Source organism: Siphateles boraxobius, unplaced genomic scaffold (assembly GCF_051911475.1).
Source record: "Siphateles boraxobius isolate OS27281-9 unplaced genomic scaffold, OSU_SipBor_1 135, whole genome shotgun sequence".
Classification (NCBI taxonomy): domain Eukaryota; kingdom Metazoa; phylum Chordata; class Actinopteri; order Cypriniformes; family Leuciscidae; genus Siphateles; species Siphateles boraxobius.
Window position 1 is genome coordinate 895,001 of NW_027508739.1, and position 20,000 is coordinate 915,000.

At 33.9% G+C, this 20,000-nt stretch overlaps 1 protein-coding gene across 3 annotated transcripts in view; it reads left to right on the forward strand.

Annotated features, from left to right (window-relative positions):
* sptbn1 (spectrin, beta, non-erythrocytic 1) overlaps positions 1-20,000 on the forward strand; it is a 139,024-nt gene that overhangs the window by 74,370 nt on the left and 44,654 nt on the right. For all 3 annotated transcript variants that reach the window (XM_077229794.1, XM_077229795.1, XM_077229796.1), the window contains 12 exons: positions 708-881; positions 1,992-2,083; positions 2,166-2,246; positions 3,265-3,380; positions 4,930-5,042; positions 6,023-6,210; positions 6,621-6,738; positions 8,878-9,036; positions 10,590-10,892; positions 12,217-12,370; positions 14,678-15,548; positions 17,544-17,681. In XM_077229794.1, the coding sequence (XP_077085909.1) occupies positions 708-881; positions 1,992-2,083; positions 2,166-2,246; positions 3,265-3,380; positions 4,930-5,042; positions 6,023-6,210; positions 6,621-6,738; positions 8,878-9,036; positions 10,590-10,892; positions 12,217-12,370; positions 14,678-15,548; positions 17,544-17,681 (2,507 nt within the window). The remainder of the gene's footprint in view (positions 1-707; positions 882-1,991; positions 2,084-2,165; positions 2,247-3,264; positions 3,381-4,929; positions 5,043-6,022; positions 6,211-6,620; positions 6,739-8,877; positions 9,037-10,589; positions 10,893-12,216; positions 12,371-14,677; positions 15,549-17,543; positions 17,682-20,000) is intronic.

Below are 20,000 nucleotides of genomic sequence, written 5' to 3' on the forward strand. Positions count from 1 at the left end.
GTTAATGTACTATATTTGTTTTTTTATGTGATATTTTGTATTTTTAAAGGATTTTATGGTACTACATGATATTTACGCGGTATTTATCATCCATTTATTCATTTTTTGAGCGTAGACCTGAACATGTATTTTCCAACTTAAACTGTTCATAGTTAAACTGTTGTAAATCTTTTAAAGCACAGACTTGAGTTTGATCTCTTTTCAAAGAATACACTTGGAAGATTATTGCTGAAGTGAAAAAGGTTTTTTAAACTTAAAAAAAGTTACAGAATTTTACGTTTATTTTAATCAAAATTGTGCAAAAATACTGTTTTCAATTTTTATATGAAATATATCATATTTTAATCTAAAACTGTGAGAAAATCAAAGCCATAAATCTAAAGTTGTCTAAATTTGAGGTTGATATCTCAGTAAATGAGCGTTCAGTGAGATGTTGTTCGACCGCAGTACCAAACGCTTCCACTAGAGGAACTTCCTCTCCCGTTCATTTCAATGAGAGGAACACGTGTGACTATTTTTTTCAGGACCATTTAACCTGTCCGAACCTCGTTTTTTTTGTGTTCACATAGCAAGTGCCTAAACCATGCTTCGTACCATTCCAATGAAGAAAAGAAAAAAAAAGTAAACATTTTCCGTCAAAAGTGACGAAGAGCACCAGAGATGTTAAAAAGCCGATAGCTCATGTGCATGATCTGATTGGTCCACAGCCCAAGCCGACGAAGGGCCGCATGCGGATCCACTGCCTGGAGAACGTGGATAAAGCCCTGCAGTTCCTCAAGGAGCAGCGCGTGCACCTGGAGAACATGGGGTCACATGACATCGTCGACGGGAACCACCGGCTCACGCTCGGACTCATCTGGACCATCATCCTCCGCTTCCAGGTGCACACAATCACACCGCTATTAATATTATAAATGTGTCAAATATTATTTCTATTATTTTATCACTGTACTCTTAGATGTATTATTTATTTATATTCACTTAAACCATTTTTTATTATTTATTGGAATTTTTTTAAACTATTTATTTATTTATATAGAACATATTTAGTTTTATTTTATTAGGATGTTTTATTCATTTATATTTATATATTATTCATTTATTTAAAAAAATTTATACATGTACATTTTAGTTAATTTTTATTTATTTATTAATAAAGGAATTATTGCGTTTTTATTACTTTATAACACTTTTTTCCCACACACTATAACACTGTACTTACTCTTAGATGCGTTATTTATTTATATTTATTTATTTATTTACTTGAACCTTTTTTATTATTTGTTGGAACTTTTTTATTTTATCTAAACAAAATATTTTGTTTTATTTTATTAAGATGTGTTATTTATTTACATTTATATATTAGTAATTTATTTATATTAGTCATATATATATATATATATATATATATATATTTTTTTTTTTTTTACATTTTATTTATAGAAAATATTGAGTTTCTATTATTTTATAACATTTCTATCTACTTATCATAGCACTGTACTCTTAGATGTATTATTTTAACTAAACAAAAATATTTTGTTTTATTTTATTAAGATGTGTTATTTATTTTATTATATATAACATTTAATCTAATTTTTAAATATATTTTAACAGATTTTTATTTATTTATATAGAAAATATTGAGTTTCTATTATTCTATCAATAAATCCTACTCACTATAACACTGTACTCTTATATGTATTATTTATTTATATTTGTGTATTTACTTAAACCATTTTTTATTGGAATCATTTATTTATTTATTTATTTATTTATTTATCTATTGTACAGAAAAATATTTAGTTTTCTACTCATTGTAGTACTGTAATATTAGATGTATTATTTATTTATTTAACCCATTTTTATTTATTTATTTATTTATCCTCAAACCAGAGTTTTAAAACTTTTAATAGCGTTTTGATTTTCCTCACATTATGGCTTAAATAAAAGCACGAAACATCCATCATGTTGTGTTATCATTTGTGTGACAGATCCAAGACATCAGCGTGGAGACGGAAGATAATAAAGAGAAACGCTCGGCCAAGGACGCGCTTCTTCTGTGGTGTCAGATGAAGACCGCAGGGTCAGTGAATATCCAGAACAAACACATAAACACACTGGCGTTCTTGATATCTGACCGTTCTCGTTTGTCTCGTTCTTCACAGATATCCCAACGTCAACATCCACAACTTCACCACCAGCTGGCGCGATGGCATGGCTTTCAATGCCCTCATTCACAAACACAGGTACAGATCCAGCACAGGTGTAGAGAGCACCTGAAAACCACTCGAGTAAAAGTACAGCGACAATAACTCCATTACAAGTCACCAATTCCAATACCTCTTACCCAAGATCATTTTATGAAGTATACTTAAAGGTCCCATATTGTACAACTTTCTGAAGTTTTATTTTAGGTTTTATGTCATTAAGAATATATATTTTCTGGTATATGTACCAAAAATCATGTCAATATATGTTTACAGCTCCTTTCTCAGGACCTTTCTCCTTTCTCTTTATAGCAGATTAAGTCAGGTGCCATGCAAAATTTAATGTGCAATTGCGTTACTCATCACAAATGTATTGGAGTAAAAAGTACATTTACTTATTAAAAAGTAAAAATTGCTAATATATTTGTAGTAAGTAGCTAAAAAGATGTACTGTACAGTAACTAATTACATTTACTCCAATACTTTACAGCACTGAGATTCAGTGAGATGCATCAAAAGCTCTGTTAATATCCTTAAAGGTGCATTGTGTAATATTTCTGAGGATCTATTGACAGAAATGCAATATAAGATCCATAACTATGTTTTCAGTGGTGTATAAAGACCTTGCATAATGATATTTGTATTAGGAATGAGCAGTTTCTGTCTACACACACCGCGGTTCCCTTACATTGAAATGCGCCGACATGTTTCTACGGTGGCCCTAAACGGACAAACGCGTTTCGTTACTATGTTGCTCTTCGTGCAAGGAAGCAAGCTTAGTTCAGCGAATAAAACACTGACACAATGATGAACAAGTAACAATAATATTCGCAGTAACATATAGTTTTACTGAATAATTAAATAAACATAATTTCTTAATTTATCCGTGTAAAGAAACCTCATTGCTGAACTGCTACTCTCTGCTGTCTCAGACGACGACATATTTTCCTGTCGGCCACCGTAACTTCTGTTGGTTGCAATTCGTAACCTCACCACTAGATGCCGCTAAAAATCACACACTGCACCTTTAAAATCTCAATGCTTTTGATCTTTCCAGGCCAGACCTTATTGATTTCGACAAACTGAAGAAGTCCAACGCTCACTACAACCTGCAGAACGCCTTCAACCTGGCCGAGCAACACCTGGGTCTCACCAAACTCCTGGACCCGGAAGGTAAAAGCCCATCCGGGTCTCACAACGCACCGGAGGAACCTTTTCATAGTTCCTACACCTATTGGTGGAAGTTCCCGCTTTTCGGCGTGTTGAACTAGGAATGATTTTCGTCCTTTTGGAGGAACTAATTTACTCTTACTTCAGAGTCGGTCTAAACCAGCGCTATAAGAACTAGCCATGACGTTAGTGTTCGCTGATTGGCCGAACGCACGCGAAACACCGGCACCCAACAAAGCTGTTTAAACACACAGATTATAGCCTATATATTTACTCCAGAAACCAACTCTACGAACATGGAAAACAGAAATAGACGGACCTCTTAAAGGGATAGTTCACCCAAAAATTAAAATTCTGTCAGTAATTACTCTCATCATGCACAAAAAAACCCCAAAATAACGACTTTATTCAACTATTCATTTCCTTCTCTGTGGGCCTCGAGTGAGTTCACTAGTGTAACGGCGCAGCGCTTCTGTGTTGTACGTCACACACACACACACACATGACGAGCGTCGGCCAATAGTGAGCCTACGTGTGACGCACAACACAGAAGCGCTGCGCCGTTACACTAGTGAACTCTCTCGAGGCCCACAGAGAAGGACATGAATAGTTGAAATAAAGTCGTTATTTTTGTTTGTTTTTGCGCACAAAAAGTATTCTCGTCACTTGATAAACTTAAGATTGAGCCACTGTAGTCACTTGAACTATTTTAACGATGTCTTTAATAACTTTTCGGGGAACAAGTGTCAATCCCTTAGAAGCCTATGGAGGAGTGATCCAGCTCTCAGATTTCATCAAAAATATCTTAATTCGTGTCGCGAAGATAAACGAAGGTCTTACGGGGTTGAACAACATGAGGGAGAGTAATTACTGACAGAATTTACATTTTCGGGTGAACTATCCCTTTAAGCTTTACGCTGAGGAGAAAATCCAACGCAACTTTGAGGGGACCAAGAGAAACATGATGATTATGTATTTTTCCTCAGGATAGCAAACACACGGCAAATGATAATAACTTTTCATTACTGTCTACTTTCTATGTATAACAGTTCTATCCAATAACGTATTAGACAGGAGTGTTAGACAGATCGTAAACTAATGAACAGAGAACGCGAGCACTGTTTTTTTTTTGCTCAGCTTCTAGCGCCGTCAAAATAAAAGTCTCAATAACAAGCGCAGATCAAACGTTCCTAGGAGAACCATTAGTTCTCGGGGAACCACCATGATGGCTATGGTCAAACACAGTGAACTTGATTTCACCCCTGGAACAACTTTCAGATCAACCAATCAGATTTGAGGGACAAGTTTACAGTTTATGTTAAGTTTAGGCTTAAAACCAGTGTTAGGTGCTTCAACATCAGTGTGATTCACCTGTCATTTCCCTCTGATTTTAGGGAAAGTTACGGGTAGAGTTAGGTTTAGGGGTAGGGGTAGAGTAAGAACTACATTTTGGGACAGGAATGTTATTCCAGGATCAACAAAATATGCTGATCCAGGAACAAAATCACGGTGACCGGTCAAACACACACTCACACTCTTTCTTTTTGTGCAGATATCAGCGTAGACCATCCAGATGAGAAGTCCGTCATCACTTATGTCGTCACATACTACCATTATTTCTCCAAGATGAAGGCCTTGAAGGTGGAGGGCAAGCGTATCGGAAAGGTCTGAGTCTTCAAAACACGTAAACTACTTCCAGAAGGTTCTCCGTTTTCTGTGAAAGAACATTTTAGAGGCTGACGATTTTAGTCGTATGTGTGCTATTTATTTATTTGTTGATAGATATAAGATGTTCTTAATAAAATAAAATGATTTAAATAAATAAAAAGTATAAATAATATATAAGAAGTTAATAAATAAATTCCTATTTAAAATGTAACTGTTAATAATGGCATCATCTTAATATTGCATTTGGTTTTCTATCCTACCTGTTTATTGACTTCTTGACATAAATGTACTGTTTATTTATTTGCTTGTTTGTTTATTTATTTATCAGTTTTTAAATGAATATTAAAATTTAAATAATTAAATACATTCCTATTTTAGATGTAATGGCATCATCTTAATATTTACATAGTTTTTGTTGGTCTTCTTACATCTGGTTATTAACTGATTATTTCAGTCTTGCATGTGCTATTTATTTATTTATTTATTTATTTATTTATTTATTTATTTATTTATTTATTTATTTATTTATTTATTTATTTATTTATTGTAAGCAGCAGCAAAGTCGTAAGTTTAAATATTCCTATTAAAATAAAATAAATAACGTGCTAATTAAAAAAATAGAAACAATTTAAATATAATAAGTCATAATAATTTAAAATATAATATAATAAATAATTAAAATAATACGTTATTTAAATGTAACCGTTAGCAATAGCGACATCTTAATATTTACATACTTAATTTTAGTTGGTCTATATCTTACATCTGTTTTACATTCTGAACTATGATAGGTTTAGTTTCAACCATTTATTTATTTTCAAGCATTTATAGCCACATGTGGAACTGATAGAGTGGCATTTCATGTACAGAATCGAAGCTTCATCTTATCTAAAGCTGTAACTTATGGTGCATTGCGACTTTTATTTCCTTCAGGCAATGCAAAACTACTTTATTAAAACTAGTTTGTGTTTTACTAGGTGCTCGACAACGCCATCGAGACTGAGAAGATGATCGAGAAATATGAGTCTCTGGCATCAGATCTGCTGGAGTGGATCGAACAAACCATCATCATCCTCAACAATCGAAAGTTTGCAAACTCACTGGTCGGAGTCCAGCAGCAGCTTCAGGCCTTCAACACCTACAGGACCGTGGAGAAACCACCCAAGTGAGTGTCTCAAACACACCGTAGGGGTGCAACAATATTTCGTGTCACAAAATATCGCAATATAAAAATGCAAGTGAAACTCGAAAAATTTGAATATCAAGCAAAACTTCATGTATTTCAGTAATTCAAATTAAAATGTGAAACTAATATATTTAGTATATATAACTATATACATATGCACGATTATACTTTTCAGAGGGCCGACATTTCTGTATTTAAAATCCTTTTTTTTTATTGATTTCATTTAATATTCTAATTTTCTGATATTTTGAATTTGGGGTTTTCATAAGCTGTAAGCCATAATCATCAAAATTATAACTTTTGCACGATATTCTAATTTTTCGAGTTTCACCTGTATTAGGACTAGAATGAGCTGAATTTTATTTTCAACTCTCTCTCTCTCTCCACAGATTCACTGAGAAGGGAAACCTGGAGGTGCTTCTGTTTACTATCCAGAGCAAGATGAGGGCGAATAACCAGAAGGTGTACATGCCACGCGAGGGCAAGCTCATCTCTGACATCAACAAGGTGAAAACGACATCAGATTTGACCTTTGACCTTAGAAGCTGCAAGTATTCCTGTGCTCTGAGCCGGCCGCTACGCTGCGCAACCCTCAGTGTTTCTCTCGTTTTTCAGCACAGATATCTAAACACACACTGCCGTTCAAAAGTTTGGGGTCGGTAAGATTTTTAATGTTTTTAAAAGAAGTCTCTTCTGCTCACCAAGGCTGCATTTATTTGATTAAAAATACAGTGAAAATTGTGAAATATTATTCCAGTGTAAATCAGCTGTTTTCTATGTGAATATATAGTAAAGTGTAATTTATTCCTGTGATCAAAGCTGAATTTTCAGCATCATTACTCCAGTCTTCAGTGTCACATGATCCTTCAGAAATCACTATAATATGATGATTTGATGCTCGAGAAACATTTATGATTATTATCAGTGTTGAAAACAGTTATTTACATTTTTATTTCAGGATTTTTTGATGAATAGAAAGTTCAAAAGAACAGCATTTTTCTGAAATAGAATATTTTGTAACATTAAACACTACCGTTCAACACTTTGGGGTCAGTAAGAATTTTTATTTTATTTTTTTGGGGAAATAAATAAAAGAAAGCAATACTTTTATTCATCAAGGAGGAATTAAATTGATCAAAAGTGACAGTAAAGACATTTATAATGTTACAAAAAATTCTATTTCAAATAAATGCTGTTGTTTTTAGCTTTCTGTTCATCAAAGAATCCTAAAACAAATTTACACAACTGTTTTCAACACTGATAATAATCATAAATGTTTCTTGAGCATCAAATCATCATATTATAGTGATTTCTGAAGGATCATGTGACACTGAAGACTGGAGTAATGATGCTGAAAATTCAGCTTTGATCACAGGAATAAATTACACTTTACTATATATTCACATAGAAAACAGCTGATTTACATTGCAATAATATTTCACAATATTACTGGGTTTGTTTTGTATTTTTAATCAAATAAATGCAGCCTTGGTGAGCAGAAGAGACTTCTTTTAAAAACATTAAAAATCTTACCGACCCCAAACTTTTGAACGGCAGTGTGTGTTTACTTGAGATGCAAAATGACTGATATTGAGCCTTGTTTTCTGAATAATGAATCAAGTTTAAGCAAATGCTTAAAACAAGAACAAACATCTGCCAGTGGCATCAGAAAAATAAAAAGATACTAAAGTGAAAACAGGATTATTTTTACTTACACCCCATTGGCAGATATTCACAAAAAGGTAGGAAAACTGCAACACCCATAATGCACCGGGCATGTAAAGGCCACGCCCACCCGTCTGCTATAGGTCGCAACAGTCGGGTTCCTGAACTAAAACATACATTGATTTTCTCCTTAGAATGATAACTCTTTAAAGCCTTAAAGCATTAAAAAATAAACCTTTAAAGACTGTGAGCGATGAGGTTGTTAATCGATTGTATTTGCTTCTGTTGAAGCCGTTTGCCCACATTATTTCAGCTTATTTTTTAAATTATCGTGTTCCTGATGGAAAACTACATTACCCATGATGCAGTACATAAAATTGCTTCATGGGATTGTAGTTCTTTCCTTTACTAAAACCCTTTGTCTTTTTGTCTGAATTTTTTTGCCTCAATTTAAAGTTTGTAGTGTTGTTATTCTCCTCGTAGCTGATTGGCTTTGGTTCATGGCTTAAACATTTTTAGCAAAAACTATTTTAAAATCCCTATGGGAAAAATGAATGTAAAAAATACTTTCAGAACCAGCGCCACTGAAAAAGGCAAGGCAATTTATTTATATAGCACATTTTATACACTATGGTAATTCAAAGTGCTTTACACAAAAAGGAATTGAAATAATCAAAAAATAAAAGCAAGGAAAATTAAAACTGTTATAAAAAATAAAAAAAAGGAATCAAACTCCGCCTTGCTTTAGTAGGAAATACTACTTAGCAAACTTTTATGTCGACAGTATTGTTCCCGGGTGAAAGAATTCAAAAACGTTTAGAGTTACGTTCGATACATCTGGCAAACTATTGCTGACAAATACATTTTGCTGGTGTTTTTGTTACTGTAGTGCATTTTGCATAACTATGGTACAACCGTAGTATTTGTGTGCCGTGAGCATGTAATCTGAATGCTGACGGTGTTGATGTGATGTTGTGGCAGGCGTGGGAGCGTCTGGAAAAGGCCGAGCACGAGCGTGAGTTAGCGTTGAGGACCGAACTGATTCGACAGGAGAAACTGGAGCAACTCGCCAGACGCTTCGACCGCAAGGCCGCCATGAGAGAGACCTGGCTGAGCGAGAACCAGCGCCTCGTCTCACAGGTACAGTCCAGTTCACTGTAGAAACACCTTTCCCAGGTTCAGTCCTACACACACACACACACACACACACAACACGCACACAACACGCACACACACACACGTGCTGTGTCCTTCATGGCGCTGTGCTATGTTATTCCAGCACTGATTTCAAACGATTTTGTGCCCCCTGGTGGTGAAAGATTTTATTTTATATTAATACATTGACATTTTATTTATATATTTCTGAACTCTGCTATGATATTAAGATATTCAATTATAATATATTCAACCATGTTTATTTATATTATTATGAATTATTATGTTATTACTTATTGATCATTTATATTATTATTTATATTTTTGTAAAGAAAATAAAGGCTTTAAATTAGCTAATTTTTATAATGTACATTATATATATATATTTGAAAACATTGTTTACTAATAATATTATTACCTATTTTTTGACAGGCTCTTAGAGACTTGCATCGGTCTTCATACATATATATATATATATATATATATATATATATATATATATATATATATTTTTTTTTTTTTTTAATATATTTTAATAATTATGAATTATGTTCTTATTATAAATTTACATTATTATTTATATTATTTTTATGAAAACAAAAGCTCTAAATGAACTCTCTCTGCTTCCTCTAAACATACAATAATTTTACTACATTTCTGAACAATGTTATTATGAAAGATATTTAATTATAATATATTTAAAAAACAACGTTTAATTTTATTTTAATATTTATTATAAATGTTTTTATTTTAATATTAATTATAAATATTTTTCTCTTAATATTTATTATAAATATTTTTATTAATATTTATTATATGTTATTATCACTTATTATCCATTTATATTATTATTTATATTGTTTTATGCAAATAAATTTTTTTATAATTTCCTGCCTCTAAACATATATGAACCAAATAATAATCATACTTCTGAACTGTTATGAAAGATAGTTTGTAGAAATTTGTCTTTTTCTTGATTTAATATAGTTTGTGTAAAAAAAACTGTGTTCCCAGCCATATATACAATACAGTATATACATTTTTTAACGTTTTTTTTTTTTGTTTGCTTTTCTTTTTCTCATACATACAAATACAGAACCAAAAAACTAATATAAAATAAAACGACAATTTTTTTTTTTTTTTTTACCCAAAACAGTCTTATAAGATAAAGAGAAATAATTTTTTAAAACATGTTAACATGTTTTTGTACATTTGGCATTTCTGAAATTTCCAGATGTATAATCTTAGATTAATAATAAAAAAAAACAGAACAGACAAAAACGAATCGCAGGTCCTAGGACGTTATTGCTTATGGGACTCTGCAATATTCTTTCTACTGCTTTTTTTCTATTTATTGCCGCTATGTTGAATTGCATGTTCTGTGTTACGTTTACTTAGTGTTTTGTATTGTGCTTGTGTGTTAATTTTAGGAGTTGCACCTAAGAATTTCGTTGTAAAGCTAAGTGCAATGACAATAAAGGCATTCAATTCAATTAAAACTAGTGTTTTTTCTTAACATTCCTGTTTCTTTTCTGCAGGACAATTTCGGATTCGACCTCCAGGCGGTCGAGGCGGCGACCAAAAAGCACGAAGCGATCGAGACGGATATCGCGGCGTACGAGGAGCGCGTTCAGGCGGTGGTGTCCGTGGCCAGAGAACTGGAGGCCGAGAACTACCACGACATCAAGCGCATCGCGGCGCGTAAAGATAACGTTCTGCGGCTGTGGGAGTATCTCCTGGAGCTGCTCAAAGCTCGCAGACAGAGGCTGGAGATGAACCTCGGCCTGCAGCGCGTCTTCCAGGAGATGCTCTACATCATGGACTGGATGGATGAAATGAAGGTGAGAGAGATGAACATTAAAGTATAGATTCTAGCTATAGAAAAGGCAAAAAGGTATGAGATTTCATCCAAGGGTTAGCAGGTTTACAGTGCTTAGCATAAGGGAACACACCTATGCTAAAGTTGACTAAAAAGAGGAATAAAAAATCATCTTTTGGAAATTAATCTTAATGCCTTAATTTAAAAAATGAGGAAAAATCCAACCTTTAAAGACACCAATTTTCTTTGTGAGTGAATTATGTATCGTAAATAAATAAATGTTCTTCCTTAAAATACAGGGTGCGTAAGTCAGGACACCCCTATGTTAAATTCCCATAGAGACAGCATTTTTATTTTTAAAGGCCAGTTATTTCATGGATCCGGGATACTATGCATCCTGATAAAGTTCCCTTGGAACGTTTTATGCAAATAAAAATAAATGATAATTTTCTATAATTTTGCCACAAAAAATCTCTGCTTCCTCTAAACATACATGAACCAAGTAATCATACTTCTGAACTGTTATGAAAGATAGTTTGTAGAAATTTGTCTTTTTTTAAATTTAATATACATTTTGTGTAAAAAAAAACTATACAATATATACATTTTATTTTTTTTGCTTTCTTTTTCTCATACATACCAATACAGAACCAAAAAAAATGTACAAAAATAAAACAACAACAACAGAAAAAAAACAACCCATATTTACATATTCATCTATGCCGATGTTCGTTAACGGTATATCGCTGCAAAGTATTATTTTACTTCTATGTGATGAATGAGTGTAAGTTGCTGCTGCAGTTTCACTGAACGGCCACTGGTGTCGCTAAAAACACAGGTTTCTGAATTCTACATATAGACCCTTTAAGCTTTTGTATTTATTCATTCAGCGGAAAGTGACTTACAAAATCACAAGCAATTTGTCATTAGAGCTAACAGAATTTTGCAGCACACGATGCCAAGTTTCAAGTATAAACGAGACTAGTACATCAGCATCAAAGCCAGGTGAACAATAACTTTTAAGTTCTGTCAAGAACACTATCGTCAAATACGAATGACAATTAGCATACAGCATATTTTTATTAATGTCAATATTTTAAAGTACAACAATTCGAGAATTTAGTTCGATTCAAAGGGGAATCAGGAATGCCAAGGTGGAGCTGGGGAGGGAGGAGGGTAATTATCTCCTGAGAAACACGATAGCTGTTGATAATACTAAAGGAGTTTATATATGAATACAGTTATAGGCGTCGTATTCCTATAGGTAGATGTGGATCAGCTGACCCGCCAGAACTGACGCTACGCTTGATTTTCATATCCTGATGATTGTCCGCTGTTCTCCGCAGATGTTGCTGCTTTCTCAGGATTATGGGAAGCACTTGCTGGGGGTGGAAGATCTTCTTCAGAAACACGCGCTGGTGGAGGCCGACATCGGCATACAGGCCGACCGCGTCAAAGCCGTCAACGCCAACGCTCAGAGGTTCGCCGTGGATGAGGAGGGTAAGAACAGCTCTCGCTTTGAGAAGATGTAACATTTAAAGGTCTCATATTGTCAAAACTGAAATTTCCTGGCTTTTTTCATGATAACAGAGGTCTAGGGGGTATGAAACTACCATATGAGTTTCAAAACAGTCGATCCACAGACAAAGTGTTGCAAATTAGCAGTTTTGCTATAACACTAAAAAACAATGCATTTTGTTTGTAAAATGCTGTTGTTATTATATCAAATAAATAAATAAAATAAAAAATGCACACAGCATGCATAAAGTAGCTGTGACTTCCATATATTTGTGATGTCAGAACTACTCAGTCACCAATGGTGGGTCACTCAGAAAACAACAGGCCAATCAGAAGAGAGGCTCATGAATATTCAGTAAAATCGAGCTGTTCTTGGCAGAGCTCCTGAGAAAGCAGCTGTAAAAATATATTGACATGGTTTTTGGTACTTATACCGCAAATATATAGTCTTAAGGACATCAAAACCTAAAATAAAACTTCAAAGTTGTACAATATCGGACCTTTAAACAAGTAATTTGGTTTAGTGTCTTAATGCCATCAGGAACTGACTTTAGTGTGACGGATGTTTGTTTAATATTCAAACGTAGAAATCAATTTATACATATTTTATTGACATTTACATTCACATTTATGCTTTTAGCAGACACTTTTAATCCAAAGGGATTTACAAAAGACAGAAAAAAGCAGTTTGTGAAATATAATGTTTTTTTTTTATATAAAATCATATTATTTCAGAATAAAATATAAATTGGGAGTCCAGGTCCAGTCCAGACAGCTCATTTATTATAGTGGGAGAAAAATATTTTGTGAGTTTATAATCTTTTATGATTCTTTTTATGATGCATTAGTGATTCCAGGTGAAAGACCAGCAGGTTCAGATTCAGATTGCTGGAGCGGAGTCGTTTTTCTATGCAGATTTGGTCCAGATCGGGTTTTGCAAGGTTCCCATTGTCTTTGAAAACCTGGAAATAAAGGGAATTTAAGAACTGATTTCTAGGCCAGGAAAAATCAGGGAAATGTAATAAATTTTAGAAGTCTGGATATGCTCTAAATGGAGTTAATCCTCGTTTAAGCCACAATCAAATCTCAGCACATTTTATTTCCATGATCCACTTCAGACATTCTACTAACTACAAATAACTCTGCAACTACATGTCAATAAACTCTCATTATAGTATTAGTAGTTTGTTAGGTTTGGGTTAGTAGAATAAGTTTACATACTTGAAAGGTTATAGTTAGTAGAATGTCTAAAGTGGACCATGGAAATAAAGTGTTACCCTTTTTTTGTATGCACACATATGTATATAAAATATAATTGATTAAATCTCTTAATTCCAAGATTTGTAATGGACATCAGTATTCTGCCTTCGCTTTTATCTCATATATATATTTCATTTATTTATATATTTTATATATATATTTGTATGTGCATTAGTCAGTTTGTATGTCTATTTAGTTTTGTTAATTTTTATTTCAGTTTGTCTTTTTAATGCTTCAACTTAAACTTCAGTTAGTTGCCAAAGCAACATTTATTTTTTAATGTTAAGTTTTTAATCTAATATTTACATTTTATTTTATTTCAGCTTTATTTTAATTAATGAAAGCTGTTTTTAAAGTCCCCCTGTAGTCAATAATTGTATCCCTTAAAACGCATCTTTGATCACCAAAATTACATGTTTAAATGTTTTTTTCCTTGTAAAATAATTCTTAATGCCTTAAAATAGCTTGAACTCCAGTTTTAAGGAGAAACTACTCAGCAATGCTGTCGACTTATGAATTTACACATGGTTTGTCTTAAAGCACATTAAAAACACCACATAGACACATAAACAACATTAAAAGCTGGATTTTCACCACAGGGGGACTTTAATAGTTTTAATTTCAGCTTTAGTTTTAGCTAAAAAACTCTTACACAAAAGACTTACACATGGAATTATCCCCAAAATAATAATTTTTTAAATATTAGAAATACATTGGTCTAAAAGGGCGGGAAATCCTTTTTCCAGAAGCATGTAGAGTCCATATGCTCCTAGAAAAAGGATTTCCCGCCCTTTTTGACCAAGGTCAAAAGCGGCTATATATATGTAAATTAAGTAAATTAATAACTTTTTTACTACAAAAATAAACATCACTGAGCTTACCTAAGCTGGACTGTGACGCTATTTTCTTCTGGAAACAAACTCTGTTGCATTATTTTCCTGTTATCTCTGTAAAGCTGCTTTGAAACAATCTGTATTGTTAAAAGCGCTATATAAATAAAGCTGACTTGACTTCTCCATCCCTCTTTAGGCTACAAACCCTGTGACCCTCAGGTCATCCGAGACCGCGTGTCCCACATGGAGTTCTGCTACCAGGAGCTGACCCAGTTAGCATCCGAGCGTCGCGCACGCCTCGAAGAATCCCGGCGTTTGTGGAAGTTCTTCTGGGAAATGGCCGAGGAAGAGGGATGGATTCGGGAGAAAGAGCAGATCCTTTCCTCAGACGAGTGTGGGAAGGATTTAACCGGCGCCGTCCGTCTATTGAGTCAACATCGCGCTCTGGAAGACGAGATGAGCGGGCGCTCGGGACACCTCCAGAACACGGTCCGCGAGGGTCAAACGATGGCCGACGCCGGGCATTTCGGCGAAGCTAAGATCCGTGAGCGTATCGCGGATGTTCAAGCGCAATGGGCCGCTCTGGAACAACTGGCGTCGGTGAGGAAAACCCGTTTGGAAGAAGCTTGTAGCCTTCACCAGTTCCAGGTCGACGCTGACGACGTAGACGCCTGGACTTTAGACGCGCTTCGGATCGTCTCCACCTCAGATGTCGGCCATGATGAGTTTTCAACGCAAGCTTTGGTTAGGAAACACAAAGACGCGTCGACCGAGGTTGCTAGTTATCGTCCGGTGATTGACGCTCTCCACGAACAGGCTCAGGCTCTTCCTCCCGAACAAGCGAAGGCGGCGAACGTTAGCGAGAGGCTAGCGGGCATCGAGGAACGCTATAGAGAGGTTTCGGAGTTGACCCGTCTGAGGAAACAAGCCTTGCAAGACGCCCTGGCGCTCTATAAGATGTTTAGCGAGGCGGATGCGTGTGAACTCTGGATCGATGAGAAAGAGCAGTGGCTCAACAGCATGGAGATCCCCGAGAAACTGGAGGACCTTGAGGTCATTCAGCACAGGTGAGAGGTCAAGTCTGTGGGCCTATCATACAGTTGCGTAACGAGCCAATTCCGGGCCCTTAGGGAAAGTTTGGGAACCCCTGCCGTAGATGGTCTCGCTTTAACCTCACACACACACAAACACACAGCTTTAACCTCGCACACGAGCAGATCCGTTTGCGCTCTGAAGAAGCGTTCAGTTTTTCCGCTCGCAAATTCCACGTAATGTAAATAGCGAATCCGCCATGGCGCGAGCGCAACTTGCTTTTAAAGAGAATAGGAGAAGAGACTCTGGTTGGTTTATTGCACATTACACCCAAAACACACCCTTTACTCATTAAAGGGACAATGTGTAGTTTTTTAGGTATTTTATTATCTAAAATCAATATTTTTATTCATAAATATGTCCTCAATGGTGTACAAATACCTCTGCCAATGATCTGACTTATCCTCGTAAACGAAGAATTGATTATCTTTATATACATGTGACGGGTAGGTCCACGGAGGCTTCCATGTTGTTCCACCATCTTGAAAAACTATAATAGCAGAGAGGGCCAAAAAGTACTAGGCCAACGCATTTCCACAAGGCGTTTTCATTCAGAGCCAGCGTCACATGACTGAAAGCAGCAGAACCGGAGGAGCAGAGCAGTGAGAGGCGCTTCACGGCCCCGGCAACTTTAAAAGGTTGCATTGCACTGTTATTATTCATACTGTAACATTCGTCTGTTCGTTGTGTCAAGTTGCAGTTTGTTTGAAATAACAAGCCTGTTCACCCGAAGGAAAACTCGACGAAGTGCTATTAGAAGATATATTGTCATAGCTTTTTGGTACATAACAGCTACCGTAGATGCAACACGCATTTGAAAAAGCGAGGCGCTGAGAGAGCACAATTTGTTTGAATGGAAAATACAATTTCACCGCTAGATGGGAGAAATTCCTACACAATGTCCCTTTGAGAGAATAGAGAAAACCCTTTAGACCATGCGCCGGGAGCGCCGACCATTTGTCCCGTCGTTAAAGTGCACTTGCGCTGTGCGCTTTAGACCATGTGCTTAGATCGTTAAAATAGGGGCCCTGTATATTTGTGGCCATATTTGTGGCATGTTTTGCGCCATTACTTTGAATTATGTGCTGAACAATGCAGTGTTTGCAGATACAGTAAATGATTCTTAGTGAATTCCACCAGAATGTTTGAAACTTTCAAGGTAATCGAATTATAGAATGAATCAGGAGTTTGTTTTGCACTCACAAAACCGGTAACCGTAGTCATATTAACCGGATAATGGTTAGCCAGCCGTCTCAGAACCACTCTGCCAAAAGTTGAGCTAGATGAGTTAAGTTTGTCATGACAAACAATGATGTTGGCTTGAGAAAGCCTAAAGTTTGAAGTAGCTTTAAAAGCTTGGATTTTTAAGCAGTTTTATGTTTAAATTAAACTTAAAAAAGGTTTTAAGCTTTAAAAAAAATAATTTAAACATAAAACTGCTTAAAAATTCAAGCTTTTAAAATTACTTTAAACTTAAAACGGTTTTAAGCTTTTAAAACTAATTTAAACATAAAACTGCTTTGAAATTCAAGCTTTAAATCTAATTTAAACATAAAACTGCTTAGAAATTCAAGCTTTAAAACTAATTTAAACATAAAACTGCTTCAAAATTCAAGCTTTTAAAAGTACTTTAAACTTTAAAAAGGTTTTAAGCTTTTAAAACTAAAGTAATTTTAAAAGCTTGAATTTTGAAGCAGTTTTATATTAAATTAGTTTAAAAATCTTAAAACCATTTTAAGTTTAGAGTAGTTTAAAAATCTACTTTAATCTGAAGAGGTTTTAAAAGTTTGAAGCTGTTTTAATTTTGAGTTTGAAAGCTTGAAGTTGTTATAAAAGCTCAAAGGTTTAAAGGTTTTAAGAACATTCAGCCTCTCTGACAAGACGGATAATTCAAATGCTATTCAGTTGCTAGCATGATGATACGCTGGTGATTGTGTGATGATGATGAAAAAGATTTCTTCACGTTCCAGGTTTGAGAGTCTGGAGCCTGAAATGAATAACCAGGCCTCACGTGTGGCGGTCGTCAATCAGATCGCCCGGCAGCTGATACACAACGGACACCCGAGCGAGAAAGACATCAAAACCCAACAAGACAAACTCAACACCAGGCAAGTCATAGCACTTTATATTTCTGCCAAATGTAGTTTGTGTAGAAAGCAGAGCTATTATAGCTGGACACCAGAACATGTCACTGGATGCTGGTACCCGGCATGGGGAAAAACTAACTGGGATTTGTCTGATAAAAATGCTATTTATATATATATATATAAACATGAAATAAACGAAATAAACATGAATGAGCATCTAAAAGTGAGTGAAAAGATAGAGAACAACTTATCGAAATCCATATGATATCACATGAAATTGCTCAATCAGTGTTTCAACCGTGGAAAGACGTCAGTTAAACAACTTGTAATCAATGTAACGTCACATTTACCATAGAAAAAACATATGTGACCATAAACTCGTTAGTCAGCTAGAAAAATTAACTCTAGAGAGGAGAATTTTGCTTAATATATGCACCATATTCATTATAATTTTTAATGTCCTTAAATATTTAATGCATGTTTGAATAAATCATGACAGCCACCATTAAAATGTTTATAATATATATTACTTTCTTATTATAAAAATAAATAAAAGTGTATTTTAAGTGTTTGTATAGCTACAAATCAGTTCATTTTTACCTCAATATTATAGTAGGCTAATGAACTGACTGAGATTTGTTTTCCTTGAGAAAATTTGGCATGTATTGTACCTGATATCCAAAACAATCAATATTGAATCTAATCTAATCAAAATCGAATCAAATTGTGAAATTTGTGTCAATACCGAGCCCTAATATATATATATAAATGCTAATTGTTTTAAAAAAAAATTGTATGGCTTTATATATGCATTTTGCCGCTGTTTGGATGTAGTAAAACACCAACAGATGTAGCAGAAAATATCTGGGTCATGTTTGCATTTTATTTTCTGTCACTGGTCATAATTGAAATCAACATTAGGCATAAAATAATGTCATACATGTGAATATCAGCTGAGAATTGAACATAGTTGTAACCTGGCTCAGAGAAAGATATGTCTTTGTGTCAGCTTTTATAGTGATAATGCATGACTTCTCCAAAAGTAAAAATGCTATGAAATGCACTATTTTTGGAATCAGCACTCTAAAATTAGTTAGAAACAAGTATTGGATTTAATACAGCAAATATGATGCAGGTCGGTGTAGAAAACGTTTTTCTTGCTTACTATTTTTGCCTTATTTTCTAAAAAAAAAATATATAAAAAAATCTTAAATCAGTATAGATATACTTGACAAGAAAAATAAACTTAATTCAAAGGGAAAATAAGATTATTTTTCTCAGCCTACTGACAGATCTTTATTGTTTTTCAGTAAACAAAACTTACTTGCTTTTCTAGTGATGTGGAATTCACGGGTGTAATTGCGAAATTCAGTCATAAAAATCAAAGGTCTTCAGACAACCCGTCAAAATAAAAGTTTGGTTTAACTTCAAGAAATTGTGACAGAAATACATTTAATAATTATAATTATATATATATATATATATATATATATATATATATATATATATGTATATATATGTGTATGTGTATGTGTATATATATATATACATATATATATATATATGTATATATATGTGTATGTGTATATATATATATATATATATATATATATATATATATAAATAAAATATACAATTAAAACAGAATCCAGAAAACTTAAAAAAGAAAACACAGAATTTGGTAAAATAAATAAATAAAATGAATAAATAAATGAAAATATTTTATAGGGCCTAAACATGTCATTTTTGTTAAACTTTTAATAAATTATTGTTAAATTGTTTAAGTTACGAAAATTAATTTTCTCACCCCGCTGACAGATATTTCTTGTTTTAATCACAAACTGGCAGTTTATCAGTAATCTTGCTTCTCAAGTAAATGTATCTTGATTTAAGAATGTTCAGATATTTCTATTGGAAAACCAGACATTTAGTGCTCTATGATGTGGAATAATTCAGTCATAAAAATCAAAGGTCCCGGCAAAAAAAAAGTTTGGTTTAACTTCAAGAAATTGTGACAGAAATTGTGTGTGTGTGTGTATTATTATTCTTTTTTATATAGTATAAAATATATAATTAAAAGAGAATCCAGAAAACTTAAAACAGAATACAGAATTTGGTCAAATAAATAAATAAAATAAAAATACAATACAATAAAAAAAAAAAAGTATTTAATAGGGCCTAAACATGTCATTTTTGTTTAACTTTTGATAAATTATTGTTCAATTATATAAGTTACAAAAATAACTTCTCTACAGAATTACTTCTCACGTAAATGAATCTTGTTTTGAGAATGTTTTGATATTTGTAGAGGAAATCAAGGCTTTGTATTGCAGTGCATGT